The 23799-nt window shown below is 47.7% G+C and overlaps 1 protein-coding gene across 1 annotated transcript in view; it reads left to right on the top strand.

Annotated features, from left to right (window-relative positions):
* LOC126516941 (uncharacterized) overlaps positions 1-7199 on the top strand; it is a 71878-nt gene extending 64679 nt beyond the window's left edge. The window contains exons 19-20 of the mRNA XM_055063792.2: positions 4969-5067; positions 5944-7199. Coding sequence (XP_054919767.1) covers positions 4969-5067; positions 5944-6199 — 355 coding nt within the window. The 3' untranslated portion in view covers positions 6200-7199. The remainder of the gene's footprint in view (positions 1-4968; positions 5068-5943) is intronic.
* Positions 7200-23799: the final 16600 nt, after the last annotated feature.

Genomic DNA, 23799 nt, shown 5'->3' with positions numbered 1-23799 from the left:
AAATCAACATCAGCAAACCATACACCAGGCAAACAACTTGCACATTGCAGTACTAGGCAACCAATGAATACCGTATTTACTCGATTCTAAGCACCCCCTTTTTTTCACGATCGCGATGCCCGAAGTGAGGGTTCCAGTGAGATTCCAGAAATCGAGAATGCCCCCCCCTCTCTCTCTTTCGCTGCGACATCACGCCGAGATGGGTGCGAGAAATAACATTTTATTTTGCAAACATTCAAATGAAAAATCGGTGCAGACAGTGAACCCACCGCTCGTGTAGGACTCACTATCACTGCCACTCGAGTTCGTCGCACCGCTTGAACCGCTGCTCTCTTTTCCCACAGCAGGTCGTGTTCTGTTCCGTCGAAGTTGTTTGTCATCTAGCACTTAAATGATTTGACCACAACGTCCACTTGGACCTTATTCCAAGCGTCCGAAATCCACTTTGCGATGGTTGATGGGGACGCTTTCTGCAGCTTTCCTGTCGGCGTCTTCTTCCGGTCAGGGTTTCGCACCCACTCTTCATACTCCTGTCGGAGATTGGCTTTGAAGGGCTTGTTGACTGAAATGCCTCTAGGGATTGCAGCACTGGCGTCATGCCACCCGGAATCACAACCGCGTCGCTATTGATGTTCCGAAGCTTTGTATTTACCTCCGGGGTCAGATGGCCGCGAAACGCGTCCAACAGAAGCATCAACCGCGTGCCCGCAGGTCCGCCGAGCAATGTTCCAGAGCGAGCAGGCACGTTTGGCGGCCTTGGCTACGCACTCTTCCTAACAAATAGGGGGGTGCTTAGATTCGCATGGAAACTTTTTTCGTAACTTTTTCGCGAAAATAGAGGGGGGTGCTTAGAATCGGGGGGTGCTTAGATTCGAGAAAATACGGTATGCTAGACATGCGTAGTACGGTGCACAGGAAATCTGCTTCTCTCTCCTTTCTTTTTTTTTTTTTTGCTTTGTGAGCCGTTTTTTAGAATCAACAAAGAAACGATAGATCTGGGGTATCTTGTGTGGGAGCGCTTGAAAAAAAGAACTCTAGCGACTTGAGTTCAGAAGCGGAGAAATCGCCCATTTATTGCAACACTAGGATGCTCTCGTAGCGTCGCACACTACCACCTCCTCAACTGCTACTCTTTTGCGGTGTGTACAGGGTGGTGCTTTACGAAAGGGAGCACGCGAGCGCGTGGCTTGTGCTCTGCAGAGGCTGCTTAGAGCGCCAGCAAGTGGCGTCAAGGAGACGCCTGGTCAGGGAGACGCCACAAGCAGGAGACGCCACAAGCAGACGCACGTCTGCTTGTGGCGTCATCTGTTGGCATCCAGAATAACCAGGCATGGCCAATAGGCAAGCGCCTGCTAGAATTAGCTGGAATCCCCCCCCCCCCCCCCCCCCCCTCCTCCTCCTCGTATCACCGTTCGGCGAAGATCGGGGCCTGCGGCGCAACGCGTGCTGCTAGCAAACCGCGTTGTATACGCAAGTGCACTGAAAACGTGGAAGTGTAAATATATGCCCGATAGTTATTAGGTACTCCTCGCGTACCTCTATTAATGCGTAAGCATTCTAGCGCTTCTTCCCTCGGAACTTTGTCCGTCCAGCCGTCCAGTTTTTCTGTCTGTAAAGCGTGACACGATGCGCTGCGTGCATAGATATACATGAGCTATGGAGGTGTATATGAGACTGCCTGATTACTACGTATGACTAATGAGATTCATGAATTTGACTATATATAATGAGTACTGAGAGGCAAAACTGTAAGGTTAATAGACTAGTAAAATTACTTACGATAAAATGAGGTAAGTGTAACGGCGATTAATAGAGGGTAATTAGGAGTACTAATTAAAATCAATGTTTGTTAAATTATTAGACTAATCAAAAGCTACTGAGGTTCAACGGATTTATCAACGGAGCCTAATCAAGAATTAAGAGTACCCTGAGATTAGTTAGACCTAATTAAGTAATCCTAATTATTAATTACAGATATAAACGTCGCCGTCATAATTTTATCTAAGGTTAATTGAGTAATTAAGCAAACGTCGTCAGCATAAGAATAACTAAGCCTGAATAATAAATACCAAAATAATTACGTTTATTTACCTAAGCTTACGATTCAGTTGAGTGCACTTCTCTCTTAAACCGCTCCGAACCAGGTGGCGTTTATTCATCCTATGGGGGGAGGGGGTTGCTAGGGCTTCGTACTGCAAAAAAGTTCGCACAAGCTCTACTGGAGTTGTGAAAGTATGCATAAGCCTACCCCCAAATTTAAGTTAGCCCAACTCCAAATTTCAACTTGACCCAATACCAAATTTCTCCAAATTTCAAGTTGATGTACCTCCAAAATTTCAAGTTGGCCCACCCGCGAATTTCAAGTTGGCCCCCCCTCAAATTTCAAGTTGGCCCACCTCCAAAGTTCAAGTTGGTCCACCCCTAAATTTAAATTGGCTCACTCTCAAATTTATGTTGGCCTAGACCCAAATTTCAGGTTGGCCCACCCCTACTATAGTCTTCCCCATGGATTTTCTGTGGACCCCATGTGCATGTGTGGTTATTCTCTCAAATCAATCTTTTTTCAATTGATCCCATCGCTGATAAAGCTACCAATCATTTACATTACCACTATTATAATGTTTAAATGAAGTAACTTCGCACATTACGCATTCTTGTGCAGATACAAGGCATTAAACTTCTCGCCTGGCGGACAGATTTTGCTGCGGTACTCGCCGAAGAATGCTTACGCATAAAGATATGCTAGGAGTGCCTTAACTAGCGGGCATATGTTGGTCCTTTCACGTTTCCAATGTGCTAGCGTACCGAGTGTTGGTTTGCTAGCAGCAGCCGCTGCGTTGCAGGCCCCGCCTGTTGCGCATCCACCTGGCGTGGGAGGCAGTCCACGGCCGCATGGCTATCAGCCGTGTCTGCTTAATCTGGCCGCCAGTAGATGGCGCTACAAGCGGACGTGCTTCCCCTTGCTGCCTGTTGTTGGCGCCCCAAGCAGCCTCCGCATAGTGTTCCTGTATATGCTCCCTGCGGGAGCATATACAGGAACACTATGAACACTGTATATGCTCCCTGCGGGAGCACATACAGGAACACTACCTCCGCAGAGCACAGGCCACGCGCTCGCGTGTACCATTTCACAAAGGACCACCCGGTAAAATGTCGTCTTGTTCCACTGCATCATATACGGAACAAGCTACAGCACTGTGGCCTCCAAACTGACTGCACAGACAGCACCACTAACTAAGCGTGTCGGACAAACGCCGCCACAAATGACAAAACACCAAAGCTTCGCGACAACGCTGCATAGTGCATCCAGATGACCAGTGGCCATTGTTGCGTTTTTGTTAGCCTCCTAAAGAGAATGAGGCTGCTTGATGATGACACGATAACGCAAACAAGCAGTTAGTTGCAGCGGTGGCATAATGGAAAGGAAAGATGAGCCGTCACGGCCAATCCAGCGTCCAGCTTTCAGAACAAGACATTCTCTCACTCCGCTTCCTTTCCCGTTTTAACGCGACAGCGTTAAGGAGCGCGTGTCGCAGAAAAGCCGGTGTCGTCGGGGTCCGCGGCGTTGGCCGTGAGCGAAAAATCCCGGCAGGCAATTCATAAATAAAAACAACTTGCAACATGGGCTGCGTGGGAATCGAACCAGGGTCTCCGGAGTGTGAGGCCACGAGTTCGATGCTTCAAAGCGGTACAAAAGCGCCTCTAGTGAATGTGGTGTCTTAGAAACCTGCCGTAGAAAGTTATACTGCGGTGTATATCGGTAATTATGAGCATGTAACTTACAGAAGTTGCAGTTACACGAGTAGCGAAGTACGTTTCCGCTACATTTCTTCTGCGCTTTCCGCACACGCAGAGCCATCTTGCAGCAAACACAGAGGCCCCCTCCTCTCAGTGTACGGCGCTGCCCCGACAGGTGGCGCGCCACGCGCGCATTGGGGCTGTGCGGGGACCGGTGCGAGGCGCGTCGCGGCCCCGACTCACTCTCCCCTGACGACGCTTCGCCGTGCTCTCTCAAGGGTTGCAGAATCAAGCGTCCTTCCTCTCTTTTGATCACTATTTATATATCTCTCTGCCCGTGCCGATCACGATGTTTGGCTGGCGTAGATCGTTTCCCCCTCCGAGACACCGAGTTCTTTGGTTCGTTCCGCTTGCTCAGGCGCACGTTTCGTTGCCGCGCCGAAGGCTGCGTTGCTCGACGCTCACCGCGTAATTGGTGGGTGCAAAGTCCAATGCGGGGCGCATCGTAAGTGATCGCTGCGCAGTAGCGCATTGTCTTGCACCCCTTGGCCGGTCGACGGGAACGCTGTCGCGTTTCACTCTTGAAGGCGAAGCTTAAGCGTCCTCCAAATTTTTTTTCTTTCTTGTCTGTATAAATATTTTATTACAAGGAAGCGATGTTTTAACTTTAGTGAATGGTAGATGCGCAGTAAATGTTAGGTGGAAGCTCAGAGTACTTGCATTCCGACTTCTACAGTTGTCACTCGCCGTGGTGGCGTGGTGGCTTTGGCGTTGCGCTGCTATGGCCGAAGACGCGGGATTGAATCCCCGCGTCTTCGCCGCATTTCAATGGGGCCAAATGAAAAAAAAACAAAAAAAAAAACGCTCCTGCACCGTGCATTGACTGCACATTATAAAACCCCGAGAGGTCAAAATTAATCCGGAGTTCTGCACTACGATCGACGTGCCTCATAATCAGATCGTGGGTTTGGCACATGAAGCGCCAGAGTTTCATTTCTTTTTACTCGGGTGGTCGTTCCGCTACTCCCTTTCCCAAATTTTATTTCGCCATGCGCGTGCTGGCAGTAGCTTGCGAGTAAAGCTGGGCATGAGCTTTCCTTAGTCGTGTGTATCTTTTGCAGGCTCACCATCACCGCCAGCGCTTAAGAGTACTGATAAATGCCAATTTTCTTTCGTAACATTTTTGCTTCCAGAGCTTGAGCGATTTCTCTCCCCCTTATTTTCTTCCAGTTGGCAAATCATCAAAGATACAGGATCCACAGACAGCAGTTTGTCCTCTGACGCCGACAGTGACCAAAACACGACCGCTTCAAGTATCCGCGGAAGCAGGCAAGATAATGTGTTCAGATATTTTATTTGTCTTGCTGTCTGTAGACAATGTAGTATCGTCGATTACTATGCAACAACATCGTGGATAGTCTGTATAACATATTCCTGTGACCACAAGATTAAATACATGGTGCTCCACTGTTTATTAACACTTTCGACTATATTACTCGGGGTTTCAAACTCTGCAGAATAGCACGAAGCAACCGCACTTATCTACTTGTACTGTTTCGGCTGCGTAGAGCAGCAGGCAAGCACACCACACTTTCTCCGTCTTAATGCGGATGTCCAAGATTCCAATTGTTTCTTAAAAGATAATACACGAGCCTTTCGCACGCATTCTCTTACTTACATGAGGTGCAAATGTCGCCAACGTGTCGTGTCGTGTGCAGTTGTCGTGTGAAAATGTCGCCAACGCCTCTTGATAGCAACTTCGTTGAAACGTTGGTATTAGTGTTACTTACAGGCTACTCTAGAGCGTAAATAAAAACTATTCAAGTTTGACGTTAGAGAATTCGTTATGGCGACATAAATAGGATAGACATCGAAAGTCTGCTAGACCTGACAGCACCTTCTCCGTTAGAAGCTCAGCCATTAGTTGGTTATAAATTTTTAACAATGCTTAGAAATCCAGTGACCGTTAAGTACTTTTTTTTTCCTTTGCCATTACTCGTGGTACTAATACTCACACGACGACAAGGCATGACAAAGAGATTGTTTCTTGCCGAAACGTGCGCTCCAGACTGACAAATTCCTTATTCAACCACTGCAAATCAATGGTATACACCGGGATTATTTTTAGAGCTTATATTGCAAGTCTACAACGAGTGGTTGCAGTAGCACTGCTGAAATTGCATTTATGCTTTCTTGTGTCAACAGTGACAACGTGAAAAAACCGGGTGGATCTGAAGATTCAGCACTCTCAAGCAAGGAATTCTCGCTGAAGCTTCGCCGGGAGCGACTGGAGGAAGTACGCCGTATTGTGAGCAGAGCTTACATTAACGTCAGAGCCGCAGTGCCGCACAGACCTGCTACCACGAGATGCCTCAACGCTATCGCCCGGACCTTTTCTGTGACAAGTGCCCGAGAAGGGTCGGGATCGCCGCGGACAGAAAGGCAGCAGCCTATGGAGTGAACAGTACTCGCGTGCATTCTTGGGTATTGCCTTCTGGAGCGAAGCGGTCAACATCATCTTTCGGCACTTGGAATGTTTGCCCCGTGCCGCTGTATTTCCCGTGTCTGTTCTCGTGCCAGCTTTCTACGAGAGGCGAACTTAACTGGGAGGCTCCAGTTTCAGCCGCACTGACGAGGGTGCTTATCTTGAAGCGCTAGGTGTTGCGCTGATGCCCCGTCGACGCTGATATTCTGCAAACCTGATTCCGTTTTCTAAGACGTGTGAGCACACACGACTCAACTCTATGCTGCTATGGCTGCATGATGCGCCTTTCCTGCAACTTTTACCAAAAATCGTTACAATGCCATCTCTGTATGACGTTTCTACGCTGTTCCCACGTTTTAAAATTCTGCACCGTGGCGGCTTGGACTAGTCGGTGCGTACTCTGCAGGGGAACAGCGCGAAAACACGAAGGGCAAGAAGGGGAACGCACACCAGCGCTGGTATGGGCTTCCTTTGTTCTCCTTTGTCTTTCCGCGCTGTTCCCCTCTAGAGGTTTTAAAATAGTTGATTTTATTGCTCGCAAAGGCACCGCGCGGGCGTTCCTGGACGAATAAATTTAGCGAAATTCTTCCCAATATTTAAGGCACCGCGTTGCCTGAGGCATGTGAACGTGCATGTTTTAAGGTAATGTGTAATTTTGCAAATGGAGAAATGGCTTTTATACCTTCAATTTAGTTTACCATTTATACGCACTACTCTTGTAGCTGTTTAATGTAGTCATACAGTAGATCATTATGATGGGTAGGGTATACATATATGTGGTTTTTCAGTGTGCTTTAATGGACTTTACGAACAGTTTTATATCCTGTGTGTAGCGTAAGACTTTAGGAAAGAACTGCAACCCTACGTTGCATGGAGTAGTGATTTAGGACTGTTTTATACTGTCACATCGCACTCGATGTGGGTACGTTTCGAACAATAAAGATGGCACAGGATACTTCGGTATCTTTGAAGTTTCCATCGTAGGCCTTTCGCATTCATTCCGATTCTGAGCACTGTATGCACTGGAACTCCTTCGACTATCCCTGGCCCTTGCGCCATTAAACACCAAACATCATCATCATCCTTCGACTATCGCAGTAGCGCGGCCGTAGCCAAATGAACGCACCAGCCCGCACATAAACGCAATCGCGCCTAAGGTCTAAGTCGCTGACAAATCGTGCTTATTCTACACACCTAGATCAAGTTGTCCGTTCCGGCACCAGTAGATGTGCGGAGACCTGCACTAACATTAGGCTCCAACATTTTCTGTTTCTTAAATTTTTCCAGTGGATGACAATTCGTTATTTCATGGTTTCCAATCTCTTTGAGCTGTCTATCACACTAGGTGCATTTTAATGGGGGCCAAATGCACAACGGCCGTCTGCCGTGCATTAGGTGCATATTGAAGATGCCCAGGTGGTCAAAATTATTCCGGAGTCCAACACTATGGCGCACCTCATCATCATATCGTGGGTTGGCCCACAAAAACTCAAGAATTTAATGAATTTTGTGTTTAATCCATTAGGAAATTACACTAAAGTTGCACAGAGGTTTATTCTTTGCGCACTCTGTGGCTCACTGGCTATTCTTTCTTCTAACGAGTTCTATGTAACGAGTTCACTTGATGCTTAAAGGGCAACTCCGGCGTTTCTTTAACCACATTAGGATACTGTCATTTTCAAATGACATTGCGAGTCCTGTCACCGGTAGTGTGGTTAGATTAGCTTACAAACTCATCAATAATTTCAAATAACCGATAAACAAGGTACCGAAACGGGTAGCTGCTTCGTGTGACGTCACGATAAATCCTACGCTGGCGTAATGGCATCTCTTCTGTTTTTTTTTTTTCGTGTTGCTTTTTGCATTATATAAACCTTGATGCTCTTCTTTGTGTGTTGTGTGGCTTAAACGCCTGAAAAATTTGTTTCCAACTACATAGGATGTTGTTTCTCATAATTTAAGTAAACCGCACTGAGCAAACTATGGCGTCGAGAGTACGAGCTCTGGCGAACGCTTTCGATGGCCAATGGCATTAAGGTGAATGCCATTTGATTTGCCCGTGTGGCACCATGAAAATGACATTAAATTTTAAGGCATTAGGAAGTTAATGCCATTTTCCGTGCCCATGTGACACGGACGCTATTCGGTTGAGTACCTTCGATACTGCACCATGCTGATATTTTTTGCGCGAAAACTGCGCGCTAAGTGTGGTTCCCTTCCCACTACGCGATACCAATAGTATTTACGTTGAGCACATGGAACTTACTCATTACTTGATCTACGCCGAGGTACGACGATAAATTCACATTTTGTGGGCGTTAATTCAGTGTAAGCCTCTAAGAAAATGTAGGGTAAACCATCGCCCGGCTCCTTTGCTTAGTGTGTGGGACTCAGTTGAGGCGCTTTTGTCTCAACTTAGTTCCAGTATGCGTTCTTGTATGTAATTTATAGAAATTCTACTTTTATCGTACTCCATCCGCAGAATAAAAAAAAAGGGCAAAGCAGGAAAGTTATACATATTTCTTGCACCTGTGCAGTTTGTTACTCACGGGAAAAAGATGCCCAGAACGTCTCGATGCTGGGCTTGGTAGAATATATCACTGTAGAACAGTTTGCCTAGGAGTACTCCCCGGAGATAGGTTATGTAGTCGTCGGTGAAGGTCAGCTTAACACATAGCTCGTCCCTCTGCCTGAAATAGCCAATAAAAGCTCCTGTGCATCAACATTTTAATAAAAATCAAATCAAATCACACACAAACCCAGGTAAATAATACCTCAGCCTTAAGTTATACAGTGTGTTTCACTTAACACGAACGTGTTTCACTTATCGTGAAAGAAGCCCGCGAATACATCCAAAGTGCCTCGAGGGGCCAGTTGTACATTTGTTGCGTGTATTTGTAGGCTTCTTTCATGCCCGGAAAAACACTTTAATGTAGCACGTATTGAGCAACAGACACCTGTATCAAGAGTTTTTCATGTTGCTCTACAATTTTCTCATTGTCACTTTTAATCTAATTATAATAATTGAGAAGTTTATGAATTTAGACTGATTACATAATTAGGCAGAATACAAAAAAAATCTGAGCACCTACAAGCGATGGCAAAGGACATTACATTGGTGCGGTCCCACTTCGTCACATTTGCATATTTTTCAAGTTCGGCTCAAGTTACGTGAAACACCCAATATAGCATAGTATAAAATTGACCATAGGTTAAGAAATGCTGGTTTACGTATATTTTCTAAAGAAATAATGGCGAAGTCTAAAGCTGACGTGACCGGTGGTGCTTGAGAATTAAGACAGGATGGACGACACGGTCGAGACTTTAACGTTTCGCGGTTTAAGTACAAGGTACATTCTCCCAGGTTCATTTATAACTGGAAGAGGTCTTGCGATGGGGCGTTAGTGCTGTATTCAGCCTGCAAGAAAAGGGCAGTCGCACTTTGCAGTGCAATACCAGCTTCACTTTCAGGACCAACGAGCCTTAATAGTTGCTATCGATGGACGCTCAAATTGAGGGATTTAGCTGCGGCGTTTTCAGCTTGTCAAGACATGCGCCGGCGTTTTTGTAGGAGGGCGGAACAGCTGTATTTACTGTTAGTTTTGTTCTCATCGTTCCCCGCGGCAAGCCGTTCCTATTCGGTAATGTGCATTAGATGACTATTGCTCAGTGCTAGATTGCTTGCTTCTTGCATGCTTCTTTTCGACTACTGCGAGCAAGTAAGTCAAATTGAGCGAGTTAATTAGGAATCCACCAGGGACCGCCATTTCTACGTGGCCGCGTCATTGACGGTACAGGCCGCATAAAAGCTGTGTATGATGCTTCGTTGACGACGTAGTATCCGTGCTTAGCATGTTGTGATCTCAGTGCGGTGACCTGGACTTATCGGAAATACACGCGTCCGCCCTCTAGTTGGTTCGTCTTTCTGTGCTCTGTCGTCAATCGTCTATACCAGTGATAAAAACCGGGTATGAAATGGTACAATTTTCATTCATCAACTCGAGTTGAAGGGCATGCAGTGAGCCCTTCGTCACAATGAACAGTGTGACAGAGGGTTGGAATCGCGAGTGGTTCTGTAATAAACACTGTTCCGGTTGCTTTTGTAGATAGCACCTTGAGCAATGTAACAATGAAGCCATATGACGACCTCACGTGCTAACCACCTCCCTCTTTTTTTTTGTCATTTTTATCGAATAGCTATCTTTGGCTTTTTCGCCCGTTTTCGCGGTTGGTGTTTGGATGTTTGAGGTGGTTTTACTTTTCCCCACCGATGTGAAGGCTCGAGCAAACGGGGCACGCGCCCTCACGCAACCATACGCCACCCAACGCCGACAAAGAAAGCTCTCCTAGACGCGCCTGCTGCCCTTCTATACTACCGGGAAAGAAGCGCTGGTAAAGGGCTCTGTTCTTACTGCAATTAAAAAGTAGAGCAATAAATGCTGCCTAAATATTTTCCTCGCTGCAACCAATACACGCCTTCAAACGCATCATTCGTTCAATAAAGCAAATAGCGTTCCAGAAGTGTTCGACTATTCACGTACATTCACTATCATCGTCGATGGTCTCCGCACAATTTTTTTCGTGACTTTTCATTTACGTGGACGTTAGTACAGGAAAAGATTTCTCGCAGCGCTCGCTCAGATTCCACCGCGAAATAAAAGGTAATGGTGCCATTTTCGCGCAAAGATATACACATTATATATTAAAGCGATGACTGTACGTGGATTTTGCTCACGCGTAGTTCGTTTGTTTTATTATTGCGACTGCACATGCCTGCCATTAATAAGCTGCCCATTTTACTGAACACACAGTTGAAAACGATATTTCATTTACTATGCTCCCCCAACCTTCCTTTTCCACATATTCCCTCAAACTGAAATATTCGGTGTTCATGCCGTTTTCAATTACGCGTTTTCCGATATTTTTTGTTATATCAGATTTTAAGTAATTTCATTATGTCAATACCTCCACACTTAGTTTACTTGTGACTGCTTTTGGCCAAGGAATTGTGCTCAGGATTGTTCTTGCGACAGAAGCTCATAAATTCACTAAAGTGCCCGTCGACGCTATAGTAAAAACTGGTCACAAGTTTGCTAGATGCCGCTTTTAATGAGGTCATGAAATGAGGAAGGCTCCACTCAGTGCCAGCCATCCTTTGTAATAAAGCAAAATGTTGCATGAAGGGGCTTTCAGCTTTAGGTGCATTGCCATATGACGGTCAGAATCGCAAAATGGTCAGTGTATTGAGAAAGTCCTCTTACGGTAAAATTGATCAGCAGAGAAATTTTATCAGTTTTGATGTTATTCTCATTAGATTATTAGAGAAGGCGGCAGGCCAATGTCAAAAACCATTTGCGAACGAAAAGCTTGGTGAATGCGGTGCCCGGAAATTAGGGAAAAAAAAAGAGAAGGTTACGGAGATTACGGTCTTGATACTGCCCAGTGAGTTGGTGGGAACGCTGCAGTTGGGTACTCGTGCATTCATTTTGACTACCAGGGGCTCTTCAAGGTGCACTAAAAAGGCAGTACACCACCGTTTTTAGATTCCGCCGCCATCGAAATGCGGCCGCTACTGCTGGGAACCGATACGGCGACATCGTGCTCAGCAGCACATCATCATAGCAAATTTCCCACGGTAGCGGGCCAAGAAATTATGAATACTGTGCAAATGTGCGCCGCAGGCGTTGCGCAACGCACACGTCCGCAGGCTAGAGTGCAGGGAAGGAGGCCGAATAAATGTGGCGCGGAAGTGGGCGATACATGGCAGAAGATTGCGCGCGAACGAAGGTGGGGCCATCTCTGAGCCTATACCAGTCCCACATGGTGCGCGTAGTTAAAGTGGGCGGTGCAGCTACCCGATGTAAACACAAACTTGGGCGAATGCCATGTACACCCGTGAGCAAAAGTATAAGGACCAGGGATTGCGCGATAAAGCTGAGTTTCTCCTCTGCCTGGGAATGCAATTTGATATTAAAGACTGCAGTTCGAACTCGGCATTGCAAAATTTCCAGTACACTCGTAAATTTGAGTTTATGGATATTAATGACCAAGAAATTCAATTTTTTCGGTGATCCTGTGGTCCGTATGCGTTTGCTCACGGGTGTACAAACTGCGAGGGTGTTATGTAGACAGCGCGCTGCAGAGAAACAGACATGATCTGTTCGTCAACGATCTGTTCGTCAACGATCTGTTCGTCATCAGATCTGTTCGTTCAGATCTGATCTGTTCGTCAGATTGTTGGTATCTAGGAAGTCTCGCACTTGGCCAGTGCTGCATGTGACTAGACGTATTATCATACCCAGGAATTCCGTACACCGCTTTAGTTCACCGTTACCGCACGACGCGGCGTACGGACCTTCAAGATTCAAAATTCGCGCGATGACGCGCACTGTGTAGCGGACAAAAACAAAATATATCAATAAAAAAGGCAAGACCACGTTATTGGCTTTCACAACCGAGCGCGAACCAAGAATCACTGATAAGCGCTACGCATACGACGAGCGTGCGACTGCTCGACTGTGAATAAACACTTTCGTTGCAATTTGTCGGGGCATTCAAGTGATTTGGTATTGCTTCCAGAAGACGCAATCTCGAAAGGCCGTGTGCCCTTCCTCTCATCCCCTGCCTCTTGGATATGCTTCGCCCGATCGTATTGTCGTCGGCATCCCCAGGTTTCTTGAAGCGAGAACGTCCTTTTGTGGCCGCAGTTTCCTGAATCTGGAAAAGCTAATTAAGAAACAAACAAATAATAAAAGCATATGAAATGGAGACGACGGCAGCGGGCTTCAAATTGTGCAGACACAAGCTTGACATCCCCAATTTCTGTTGGCCTCAGTTTACAAATCTATAATTTTGTGGAATTGTGGGAAGTCAGCTTGTCGTGTTATATTCTTTGCCACAGATAATGCTTTCTCTAGAGCTCAATAAGCGGCGCAAGTGAAGAAAGAAATTCATTTGAAAGTTAACGTTCAACGGCCCTCTTCATTGAAGGATTTTAAGTAAGGAGCCTTAGTTTGAACAACGTTCCTCTCGTTTCTGAAGCTCAAAGCAAATAACGTCGAAATATTGTATTTCCTTATGCACATGCAGCGCTACATAGACCGTTCTTGTCTGTCTGCTAAGCGTTGGTGAAGGCTTAATGAGACAGAATAGATCGATTTACACGACCACGAAACCAACCTCGTTGCCTCATTGGTTATGCTGGTCTCTAGATTTATATAAGGTTGTGGTTTCAAATGGGGCTACTGCGGCCCATCTTACCAGAAACAAAAAGCGTGCTGGTGTCTTTACATTATGTACCTTAAAGGGCCCTTCGCCTGGCACCATCGAAAATTTTGATTACACACTGAAAATTTTAAAGAATAATCAACAGCCCTCACCTGTCGATGTTTTGTCTAACCCTGGATTACACTTAAAGTTGTAAAGTGCCATGTATGCGACGTTTGTTTAACTGTGTTGAAAAATCATTTATTGGAAGAGTTGCAAGATGAGCTGTTCTATTACTGTGCCGTTAGAAAGCCAACATCACTGTCAACGCAGGCAGTCTCCGCAGGCGCTCTAATATATATAATTGAAGAAGAGGATGCACGTAATAATTATCTGCTTCATTAATATTTAGGAATAATTATGGGGTATTACGTGACAAAACCCCAATCCGATTATGAGGCACGCCGTAGTGGGGGACTCCAAAAATTTGGACCCCCTGGGGTTCTTTAAAGTGCACATAAATCGAAGTACACGGGTGTTTTCACATTTTTCCGCCACCGAAAGGCGGCCGCCATCGCCGGGATTCGATCCCGCGACCTCGTGCTTAGCAGCCCAACACTATAGCCACTAAGCAACCACGGCGGGTAACATTTCGGATGGTGGGGCAGCCTTCGTCAAAATAAACACAGTGAAAAAGAGTTAGCGCTGCTAAATACATTTCAACTATAGATCTCGTGCGGGGATACTGCCAAGTTCTCCTTTCAGAAAGTGCCAGCCACTATGCCGCATTTATCTCACCTGTAGGCACATTTCGCCCTCTCGCCCTCAGCTTCGGGCTGAAGAACGCGCCGTTTAGCTTCTCTAATGGATAGTGTCCTAAACGACTTGCAGGAGTTCGCCATTGCTATATCTTGATGATGTAGCAGTTTTTTCGGACAGCTGCAAACAGCACGTATCGCACCTCAAACAGGTCTTCTCACGATTGAGGGAAGCACGCTTAAGGATGAAGGCGGAAAAGTGTAGATTTGGCTGTTCGCAGGTTACTTATCTGGGCCATGTGGTCGGCCAGGGCACGAGACGGCCGGCCGAGCTGAAGATAGCTACGACTGGAGATTTTTCACAGCCGCGCACGAAAACCGACATTCTCTCATTTTTGGGGACTTGTGGGTTACTATCAACGGTACATCCCGAATTACTCGCAAATAGCAAGTCCTTTACCAGACGCCCTCCGAAAGGGAGCACTGAGTAGCGTGCACTGGTAAAAGGACAACGAGAACGTTTTCGAAGGTTTGAAAACGCTATTGGTTTCTCTTCCTGTGCTTCGCACGCCAGACTACCCAAAGGAATTCATAGTTCAGTGCGACGCAAGCGACAGGGTTATGGGCGTGGTACTTCGTCAGGTCGGCGACGATAATGAGGAACATCCTATCCTCTATGCCAGCCGTAAACTAACCAAGAGAAGAAGCCTTCAGTGCTTCAGAGAAGGAATGTTCTTGTTTAGTTTGTGCAGCCTAGAAGTTGTCGTGTTAATTGTACGGAGCGAGGTTCTTCTTCGAGACCGACCACATTCCTCTGACGTGGCTCAGTCAAATGTCACACAAAAATGGCCACTTGCTCTGATGGAGCCTCACTCTCCAAGAGTACAACTTGTCCGTTTGATATAAGAAAGGAAATTTGCATAGCAATGTGGATGGTTTGAGCAGGCTAATTTGAATTCTGCGTTTAGGGATCCCGCCTAAATCTTGGCGTTGTTATTGTTAATTTTGTTAAGCCAAGAAGACCCCCTCTCGTTTAGCAGGTCTCCATCCATGATTGCTGAATTTGTCAGCACGAAATTCCTTCAAAAATTGGCGTAGCGAAATGCAGGATTTGTTGTTTCAGCACTTTTGTTTCCTTTGAAGCCTAGGGGGTCTAAAGTGAGATCCAAGATACGACATCTCGGCGCAGAGCCGTGTTGTGGGGTGTGCTTTTCAGTTGCCTGTCCTAGTTGGATGTTTGGGGGTGGTGTCATCATTTCACAGCTGGTTGCTGCAAGCCTAGGCATCCCCCCTTGCCACGAGCCATTCTGTTCATGTCCAGTGGTTAGCAGCACTGGCCAGTCGAGATTTTCCGGGCCATGGAGGAGCTGTTAAGATCGGCCTGCAGGAGCACCAACCTGCAAAATTTTTCCGGCCCGCTGCGATGACTCGCTTTTTAAAGACAACAATGCGCCTCTTCAACAGCCCCACGGTGCCGGTATGTCTAGCCACGTTCGGCGGACCGAGTATTGTTGGTCGATTCGCTGTCGCCTTCACGGTTTGCTTGCAGTGGGAGAACTCCTGGAAGGGGATGCTTTGCGGTGCTTTTCCACAGGCCCCAGAGGTCGTCACAGTCAATGGACACACGCAGCGGCTACTGAGTGCGGGGTCAGCTCTGGGATGAAGAGGCACCTGCTCGGATCCAGACCTTTGTCTACAAGAACCCTCTAACCTCGGTGTGTTCAGTGAAACCAAACTGCGGAAGTGAGTATGTGAACCCTCTCCCTCAAAGGCAGGTTGGCAACGATAACTTTGGACGCTCCCATTGGTCGAAGGTTGAAGGGCCGTCTTCCCTCACCTAGGGATCTAGGGAGGACAGCGTGTTTTTAAGCAACCGTTTTGCGGCTCCTCAGTGTGCATTCTCTTTCGGTCATGCTAGACTGATGAACTATAACGTTCTCCGCCCTTCAAGTAGATATTGTAAATAAATCCTCATATTCCTCGTTCTCGATGGGAACAAGTGCCTCCTTTCAAGAACGTCTATAGCGTGGATGAGCCGGGCGACGGCATGGGCCAGCTATCATCTATTTTATGCTCGACCCCTACTGTTACAACACGTATCGAGCTGAGCTCAAATTTCCCATTATGGAGTAGCGTAATCATCGGTGACCTTTTTCATGAGGGTCTTCACCCTACAGTCGCAGCTTATTTTTTTCTTCGGCAAGGCAACCTTGTACATGGTCCACCTAGCCTAGCGGTTTCATTACTCTTTTTCTTTGAGACTTTGTTCTTAGAGCTTTATGCGTGAAGTACGTTTCTCGTTTCGTTTTTTATTAGTTGGGTTTTCAAATGAACATTTGTATTGAATATAACCAAAAAACTTCACCGAGGTTGAATGTCTATGCTGTTGCTGCCAACACTTTACCGCGTCATATACTTCGGCCTTCCAGAGTAGAATGTAAAAGGCCTCCTTCTACGAAAACTTTCTTCGTTTATATTACATTGTGAAACATTGTCTGTCCGGGTCTGGCTATGTTCAAGAAACGCTCATAATTGTAGTATTTGTTATAAAAAGTGACAGTTTCGCCCAAAAGGCGAAGCATTGATTGCAAAAGCAAATGAGTACACAGCCATACGAAGTATGCATAGTGGTTTTCATGTACGCATGACATTCGACGACCGCAGACATGCGCTATCAAAACGCTGGCGTTACGAAGCGCGACAGCAGCAGCGAGCGAAGCGACCTTCATGATGTCTATCGCTTCAATGCTAATTGACAGGCTAGAACATCACATAAGCAAAGCTACGAGCCGTCTGCCCACCTGTACTCTGCCGCCAAAGCACATCGCTTTCTAGATAAAGCCCGCGCGAATGCTCGTGGTCACGCCACACGCAGTTGCTGCAGAAGTACAATAGATTGAGCCGCGATCGTCGGCTCACCCTCGCACGCTTTCACTCGCACATAAAGCTTGCGGAGCGCGGCGACGGTGCCATCGCACTTGGACGTTACACGGAACATCACGGCGACGGCTACGGCAAAATTGCGCCTGGTGTGTCCATATAATTGCTATCGCAATAATAAGTGAATTCCAAATGTAGAGGCCACTGTCGCATACGTTTCTTTAACGCCTAAAGTCACTTGCAAGCGAGTCTTTCATTCGAAAAGCAACCCTTAGCCGTGATGGCATTGACTGCCATCAAAAGCGAGCTACTGGTCATAGATTTTCTCTCATGTTTGTGGAGGAAACCGCCTAAAGCATTCACTATTTACAGACCGAGTATGCATTTAAATCTATGCGGAAGCAAGACGTCTTATACGACGCCGTACGAACACATGCTTCAAAAAACCAACTTTTATTAATGGCTTGGTTAGACACTTGTGATTACGGCATAGTCTCTCGCGGAAATTTCTAGAGGGAGCTACACGAGAGTGACAAAGCAAGCCATAGAAGCGTCACTGGCGCCTGTTTGCGAGAGAAAACTAATGTCCACGAACGACCAGCTCTTCGGGGTACAATTGCGCTTCGCCGCGTCGGGTGTTAGTTAAGGTTTCTGTTAATGTGTGGATCGGATGATCGGAGTTTAGACTTCGACGTGTTCTTGACTGATCAGTCTACGAGCAGCCGCTTCAACACGGACACTTCCACTAGCGAATTACTACCACTTGTAAGCTTCACCGCATTACAATGGCTGCATTGCGCTAAACGCGGTATAAAGCGCGTAAAAGATCCTTCACAAACGTTGTTATTTGCCTGTGAAAGGGCGCATGAAAGCTACGGAAGCAGAAGCGGACATTCTAATGGAGTTACAACAGCTCTGAGCACGCCTCTGCCGGCTGCGCTAAATGACGCGATCTCCACCCCAACACACAAGAAACGTTGAGATGAGAGAGCTAGGTAATCTTAAAACGCACAGACATGATTGCTAGTGCCAAATTTTGGGTCCTAGAACTCTGTAGTGCACGAACTTGCTTAAAAAAAAGAACCAACACTCAAAGCAGAACGGTAGCGGCGAGCACTACCGTGTCATCAAAATCGACGAGTCAAGTGCGTCGATTACTGATACATGACTCATCGTACGTTCCAAAGTGCACTCCACTATTCGACAAAATCGGCAATAACATTCGGAGAAGTACCAAAACTTGTAGATGTATGTTCTGCCCGACGATAACATTGCAACAGTGATTCGCCGTTGAAAAACAATAAACGGGGGAAGAAATTTAAAGAAAAATGCACCCGACCCAACGAGTTCAAATCTACGTACAGAGATCTGTGTGAGTGCATAGAGAGTCGAAAGACGACTACGCGTTTTTCTGTTTTTTTTTTTTTTTTTTGCCTTTGCCCCGCACCGCCGCCGCTGATGCGCGGAATCAAGCGCCATTTCGTGGCAGTAGACGTAGCCACCGGCGATGTCGCGCGCGTCCTCCGCAGTGATTGGTTGGCCTATTCGGCTAGAGAACAGCCACACAGCACCCACGGTCACGAAAACCCGCTGATGTGCGTAAATAAAAGTTTCGCTTTTAAACTTTGCGAATACCAGTATCGCGGCGGTTTCCCCACAAGAAGCTAATCGGTTGTAACGATCCAGACAAATAGTTCGGCGGTCTCTAGTTGGGCGGTCAGACCTCCTCGCTTCACCGTTGGGGAGCTCTTCTCCCCGGCTGCCGCGCTTTGACAAGCGTGGGCACCAACATGCACACACACACACACACACACACACGCACACACGAAGACACGTGGCATTGAAACATGCCTGGACGCGCTTGGCAGGAGGCGTTGCGGCAGCGCTGAACGGGCCAAAATGTCCGCCGCTTTGAATGAAGCCCCGGCGTCCGTTGCATCCGCGCCGGCTATACCGCCCGTCGGAGGCGAAACGTAACAATATGTAGAAATGCGCCGGTTCGGGCGTGTCTGCCATGTTCGCAGATGTTTTCGTACAACCTACGTGGCACAAGACTATTGCCTCAACATGTTAACATTCACGTGGAATTTTCGCTGCAACGCACCTAAATCGACCAAAACATGCCGTGCACAGCGGTGGCGGCGTCTTCTAGTGGTGTGTTAATGACAGGCTATTGGGCGGTTGCGTGAGATGGCGCCACCAGTTCAAGTATGTGGTGCTAATAGTAAAAGATATCTCGGGTCGCCATCATTGTTCCAAGTTTTTTCATCGCTGTACGGTTTGACAGACGGTGCTCCTAGATGTGCAGCAATATAAGAGAGTTTTAGCAGAGCGTTTACGGTCCGCTCCGCTCAGACCGGCCTACCACAACAATTGGCACGCAGCCGCTCAGCAAAACGCTACCGGGAACACTGACGCGCGTGCGCACAGCACACATAGCGGCAGCGGAACGTGGGACGCTGACCACGTTCCGCTAGGAACCTGATTTAGCGGTGCGTCAGGGAGCGTGTAGTTGCTTTCATAATCGTTTTACCGCCAAGCTGAGAGCACGTCAGTGGCATCTCTGGGAGACGCGGTTGTTAGATAAGCGAAATCAATGCATTCTGTGCAGCCAGCGGAGCGCGTGAAACGTGTGCGGAGCGGAGCGCAAGCAAACGCTCTGCTAAAACTGTCTATAGTGTTTTAGTTTAGCGTTTTTACGCTCCGCTCAGCAGCTAAGCGAATAATAATAATATTTGGGGTTTTACGTGCCAAAACCACTTTCTGATTATGAGGCACGCCGTAGTGGAGGACTCCGGAAATTTCGACCACCTGGGGTTCTTTAACGTGCACCTAAATCTAAGCACACGGGTGTTTTCGCATTTCGCCCCCATCGAAATGCAGCCGCCGTGGCCGGGATTCGATCCCGCGACCTCGTGCTCAGCAGCCCAACACCATAGCCACTGAGCAACCACGGCGGGTAGCTAAGCGAAGCAAAAGCGTGATGGGCATGCGCGCTCCGCTTAGCCACAAGCGGGTTAGCGGAGCGACAAACACGGTCCGCGTACAAGCTGCCTAGCGGAGCAGGCTGCGCTAGGCTCATGTAGGCGTCATGTAGGCTGCGCAGTACGTTGGCTAGCGTTGGTGTCAGAAAGGTTTGGATTGGATGCAGAAAGCAAGATTGCTGGGGATCACGTGGCGTTCCCCAAGACGGCGCTTTATTTTTCACTGGATAAAATGGACCGGTAACGCACTAAAAGCGCACGTCTAGATGCTTAATGGACAAATAAATTATATATATATATATACACGTTTTACTTTATAGAAGTGATCAATGGGTGTTTTTATTTTCTTTAATTACCCTCAATTTGGCCAGAGGGCGCTGCAACTACGAAAGGTCGGCTCCGCTACGCTAAACTTGTAAGTAAACCGTGAAAATCGCCCGCTGCTCCGCTGTGGCTTAGCGGGGCGACTCGGAGCGGAGCATGCCGTAAGGACGCTGAACTAAAGCTATCTAATACTATGCTTTTTTTATTGCACGTATACTATATAGCCGCATACACGATAATAAAAGTGAGTTGATAATGAAGCGACCACCTGGTTTCTGCACCTTTGCGTCCTTTTCAATTCAGCAATTAATTCTCGTCTTAGCGATCAACCAACTGTCTCAGTTGAATACTATTCCCCCTGAGGGCCCGCGCTTTCAAGATACTCCGCGGGAGCCACTTCAAGGAAATGAGGAAATGTTTCTAGGGGAAGTGAGGACACAGAGTAGTGCTTTGCCTCTGGTGATTATTTCCCTTGCGTCAATCTCTAGACCATCTTGTGAGGCAAGGACAAACATGAAATGTCGTTTTCGAGGTATACATACTATTAAAAACGGCAAGGAATAAGAAGAAATGATTGCATTTGCAGAGAAGTATAGACAGGCGGGATAATATATGAAGATATTTACACGCACTACCTCACACGTACATCATATGTTTAAATTTTCAATGGTGATACATGGTGTCCTATTGCACTAGTGGTGTTTTTGATGCGTCGGTTTCATCTAGTGCAGAAACGGATCGAAACGCGCTATGGGTCTCAACGCCCTGGCTTGCCCACTTATCGAAGCATGCGTGCTGCGTGCGCGGTGCTCGGTGTTAGAGGCCAGACGTACGAAAAAGTGGCTCGAACGCGTTAACAAAATTCTGCTTTAAAAACTCTCAGCGCACCTTCGGAGTCAAGTGTGTCTACCTTGAAGCCCGCGTACTTCAGCGCTGACCGCAATGAAACTTGCGCGCACCAGGGAGCTCTACCAGCTGGCTTAGTGTCCTGAACAGGCAAGCGGCTCGTTGTTTCATCGCACGGAATAAACTTATGGATGTGAACCTTAACACGAAAATAATACACTGGCGATTGATGTCAGTAAGGAACTCTGCACACAATAACGCACTTTGGCACCATTGAAGTCACCATACTTCAGAACGGTTGCAATCGTGCGCCACAGTCGCCTATAAGTGCAGAAGGGGATTGAAGGTCATATTTAAAGGGACCCTGAACCACCCGTCGGCCTTGGGGAAATAACATAATCTGGGGCTAGCATATGCAACTGCGAACATCTCGGCCATGTTTTGCTACCGCACGCGGTGCGTCGAGCCCGCAAGTGGATCGCGAAGTCAACATTCTCTCAAACGCTCTCCATTTAGCAGAAAGCCCTGTCCTCACTCTTATCTAGACGTATTCTTTTGTCATCGGACGCAATATTTCGTCATTTCCTTAGACGGCTGCCATAGGCCGATAGCTGACATCAAACTGCGGTTGGCTACAAGGCGTAGAAACGGCTACCGCCGCGGGGTGCCGCCACGAGTCCACTGGCTAAGCGTGCTGCGGCTCGCTGAGGATAACCGCGTTCGGCTTGCGTTTAAAACGTCGTAGTAACACAACCTATAGACGAGAACGGCACCGAGAGCGGCGCTGCTGCGCCGGCGTTAAGAGCGCCGCATGCGAAGCAAAATTCTATTAGCGGGTGCTACCCCTCTCCCACTTCTCGTTCGCACCGCCTTGACTGCCTCCTGCACTGCGCGTGTTTGGGCACGTTTCGCGCCGCGCGCGGTGTGTGCCTACGTGTGTGCGCGTGGAGATTTCCTTCGAAGGGCGGTGCACAGTCTGCTTCACATTTAGGGGAAAACTCGGAGCGCATTGCATCGCGATGCGGCGAGCGCTTGAGTCAGGCGGCGGCAGCAGCTCGCGCAGGTGCTCGAGGGGCGAAATCTTGAACGGCGTCGTCTGCTACGGCGGCGCGCGCTGGCCGCATTGTCGGGAAACGTTCTACGGTCAGTTGCAGGGCGCCGATCTCATCGTTACGGCGTGAAATGGGCCGGTATTCTTTAATAAGCGTTGTGCGACGCCAACTGATACGCCTCGAAGGTAAGTTCATCGCTGCAGGGCAGTCATAGACGACGTACTGATTCCATACATTCTTGACGGCCCGTTTCTGGAAGGCGACTATATATTCTAACGCGATAGGTCGCCGATCCACACTGCTCGTGTTGTGCAACAACTGCTAGAAGAGCGCGCAGTCACTCTCTTGGAGCGGCCGCCTCAATCCCCGGGCGCCAACATCATTTAAAACGTTTGGGGCTCGTTGAAAGTATCGCTGGCGCACCACCCCCTCTATCAGTCACCCGAGGATAGGCTTCGATCCACCATCGTCAGCGACTGAGACGTGCTGCGAATGAACTCATCCCTGATCAAGTCATTCTACACTTCACTGCCTTCCAGGATGAGCGCTGTCATCGCTGCCGCTGGGGACATGACGAGATACTAACTGAAGTTCCGAGCGTGACGTGTCCAATTCCCCGCCGGCGGGCAGAGTCTGTCTGGTGTAGCGAATGATTGTCGAGAAAAATCATTTCCAGCTCATTGTCTGAACCTAAAACATTCATTTAATCGTATCCGTTTGTTTCATCGTGTTCGACTCCCATAGTTATCATTGTTGAGTGCTTTGTTTTCCTTTCGAGTCAAACAAAGACTGAACACGTTGCGCGCGCATCTTGGTGCGTCTTGTCGCTGCTTATTACGGTAGCACACACAGTGAAGAAATATACGTGCACTGCCCCTGACAGTAGCACGCTTCCCGACAATGCGGCCAGCGCGCGCCGCCGTAGCAGACGACGCAGATCACGACTCCGCCCCTCGAGCGTCTGCGCCTGCTCGAGCTGCTGCCACCGCACGACTCCATTGCTTGCCGCATCGCGATGCAATACGTTCCGAGTTTTCCCCTAAGTGTGAAACAGACTGCACACGCTTCTATTTGCCTTTAAGAAGTTCGGTACGCTTGACGATTATTTTTATGGCTGCAATTCGGCGAAAGGGCAGCGTCTGCTTAACCATGTAAGTGACGCTGAGCAGGTGATTGGAAACGACATCGTATGTACCGCCGGAAAAATCGTCAGCACAAACGATGCGGTACATACATACGGCACATACGAGCTAAAGTCATTTTTGCAGTTTCTCACAATATGTTTTCTACAAATCCGTGTTGTCTCTGATGGCGACAACAGACTTCCATCGACACTGTGCGGAAATAAACAATATATATCGCTGCATATATCACATGTAGGACATGCGCACACAACTTTAACTAGTGCGTCCCCTACAATATGGAATGGAAGCAGCAATGTAGACAGCTTGGCGATTTTTTAAGAGTGCTCAAGAGACGGAAGTTGAAAGTATTAGTAATCATTCCTGCTTCAGCAATGCCGGCGC

This window comes from Dermacentor andersoni, chromosome 1 (assembly GCF_023375885.2).
Source record: "Dermacentor andersoni chromosome 1, qqDerAnde1_hic_scaffold, whole genome shotgun sequence".
Classification (NCBI taxonomy): Eukaryota; Metazoa; Arthropoda; class Arachnida; order Ixodida; family Ixodidae; genus Dermacentor; species Dermacentor andersoni.
The sequence above is the reverse complement of the archived record's forward strand: the minus strand, read 5'-3'. Positions and strand labels throughout refer to the sequence as shown.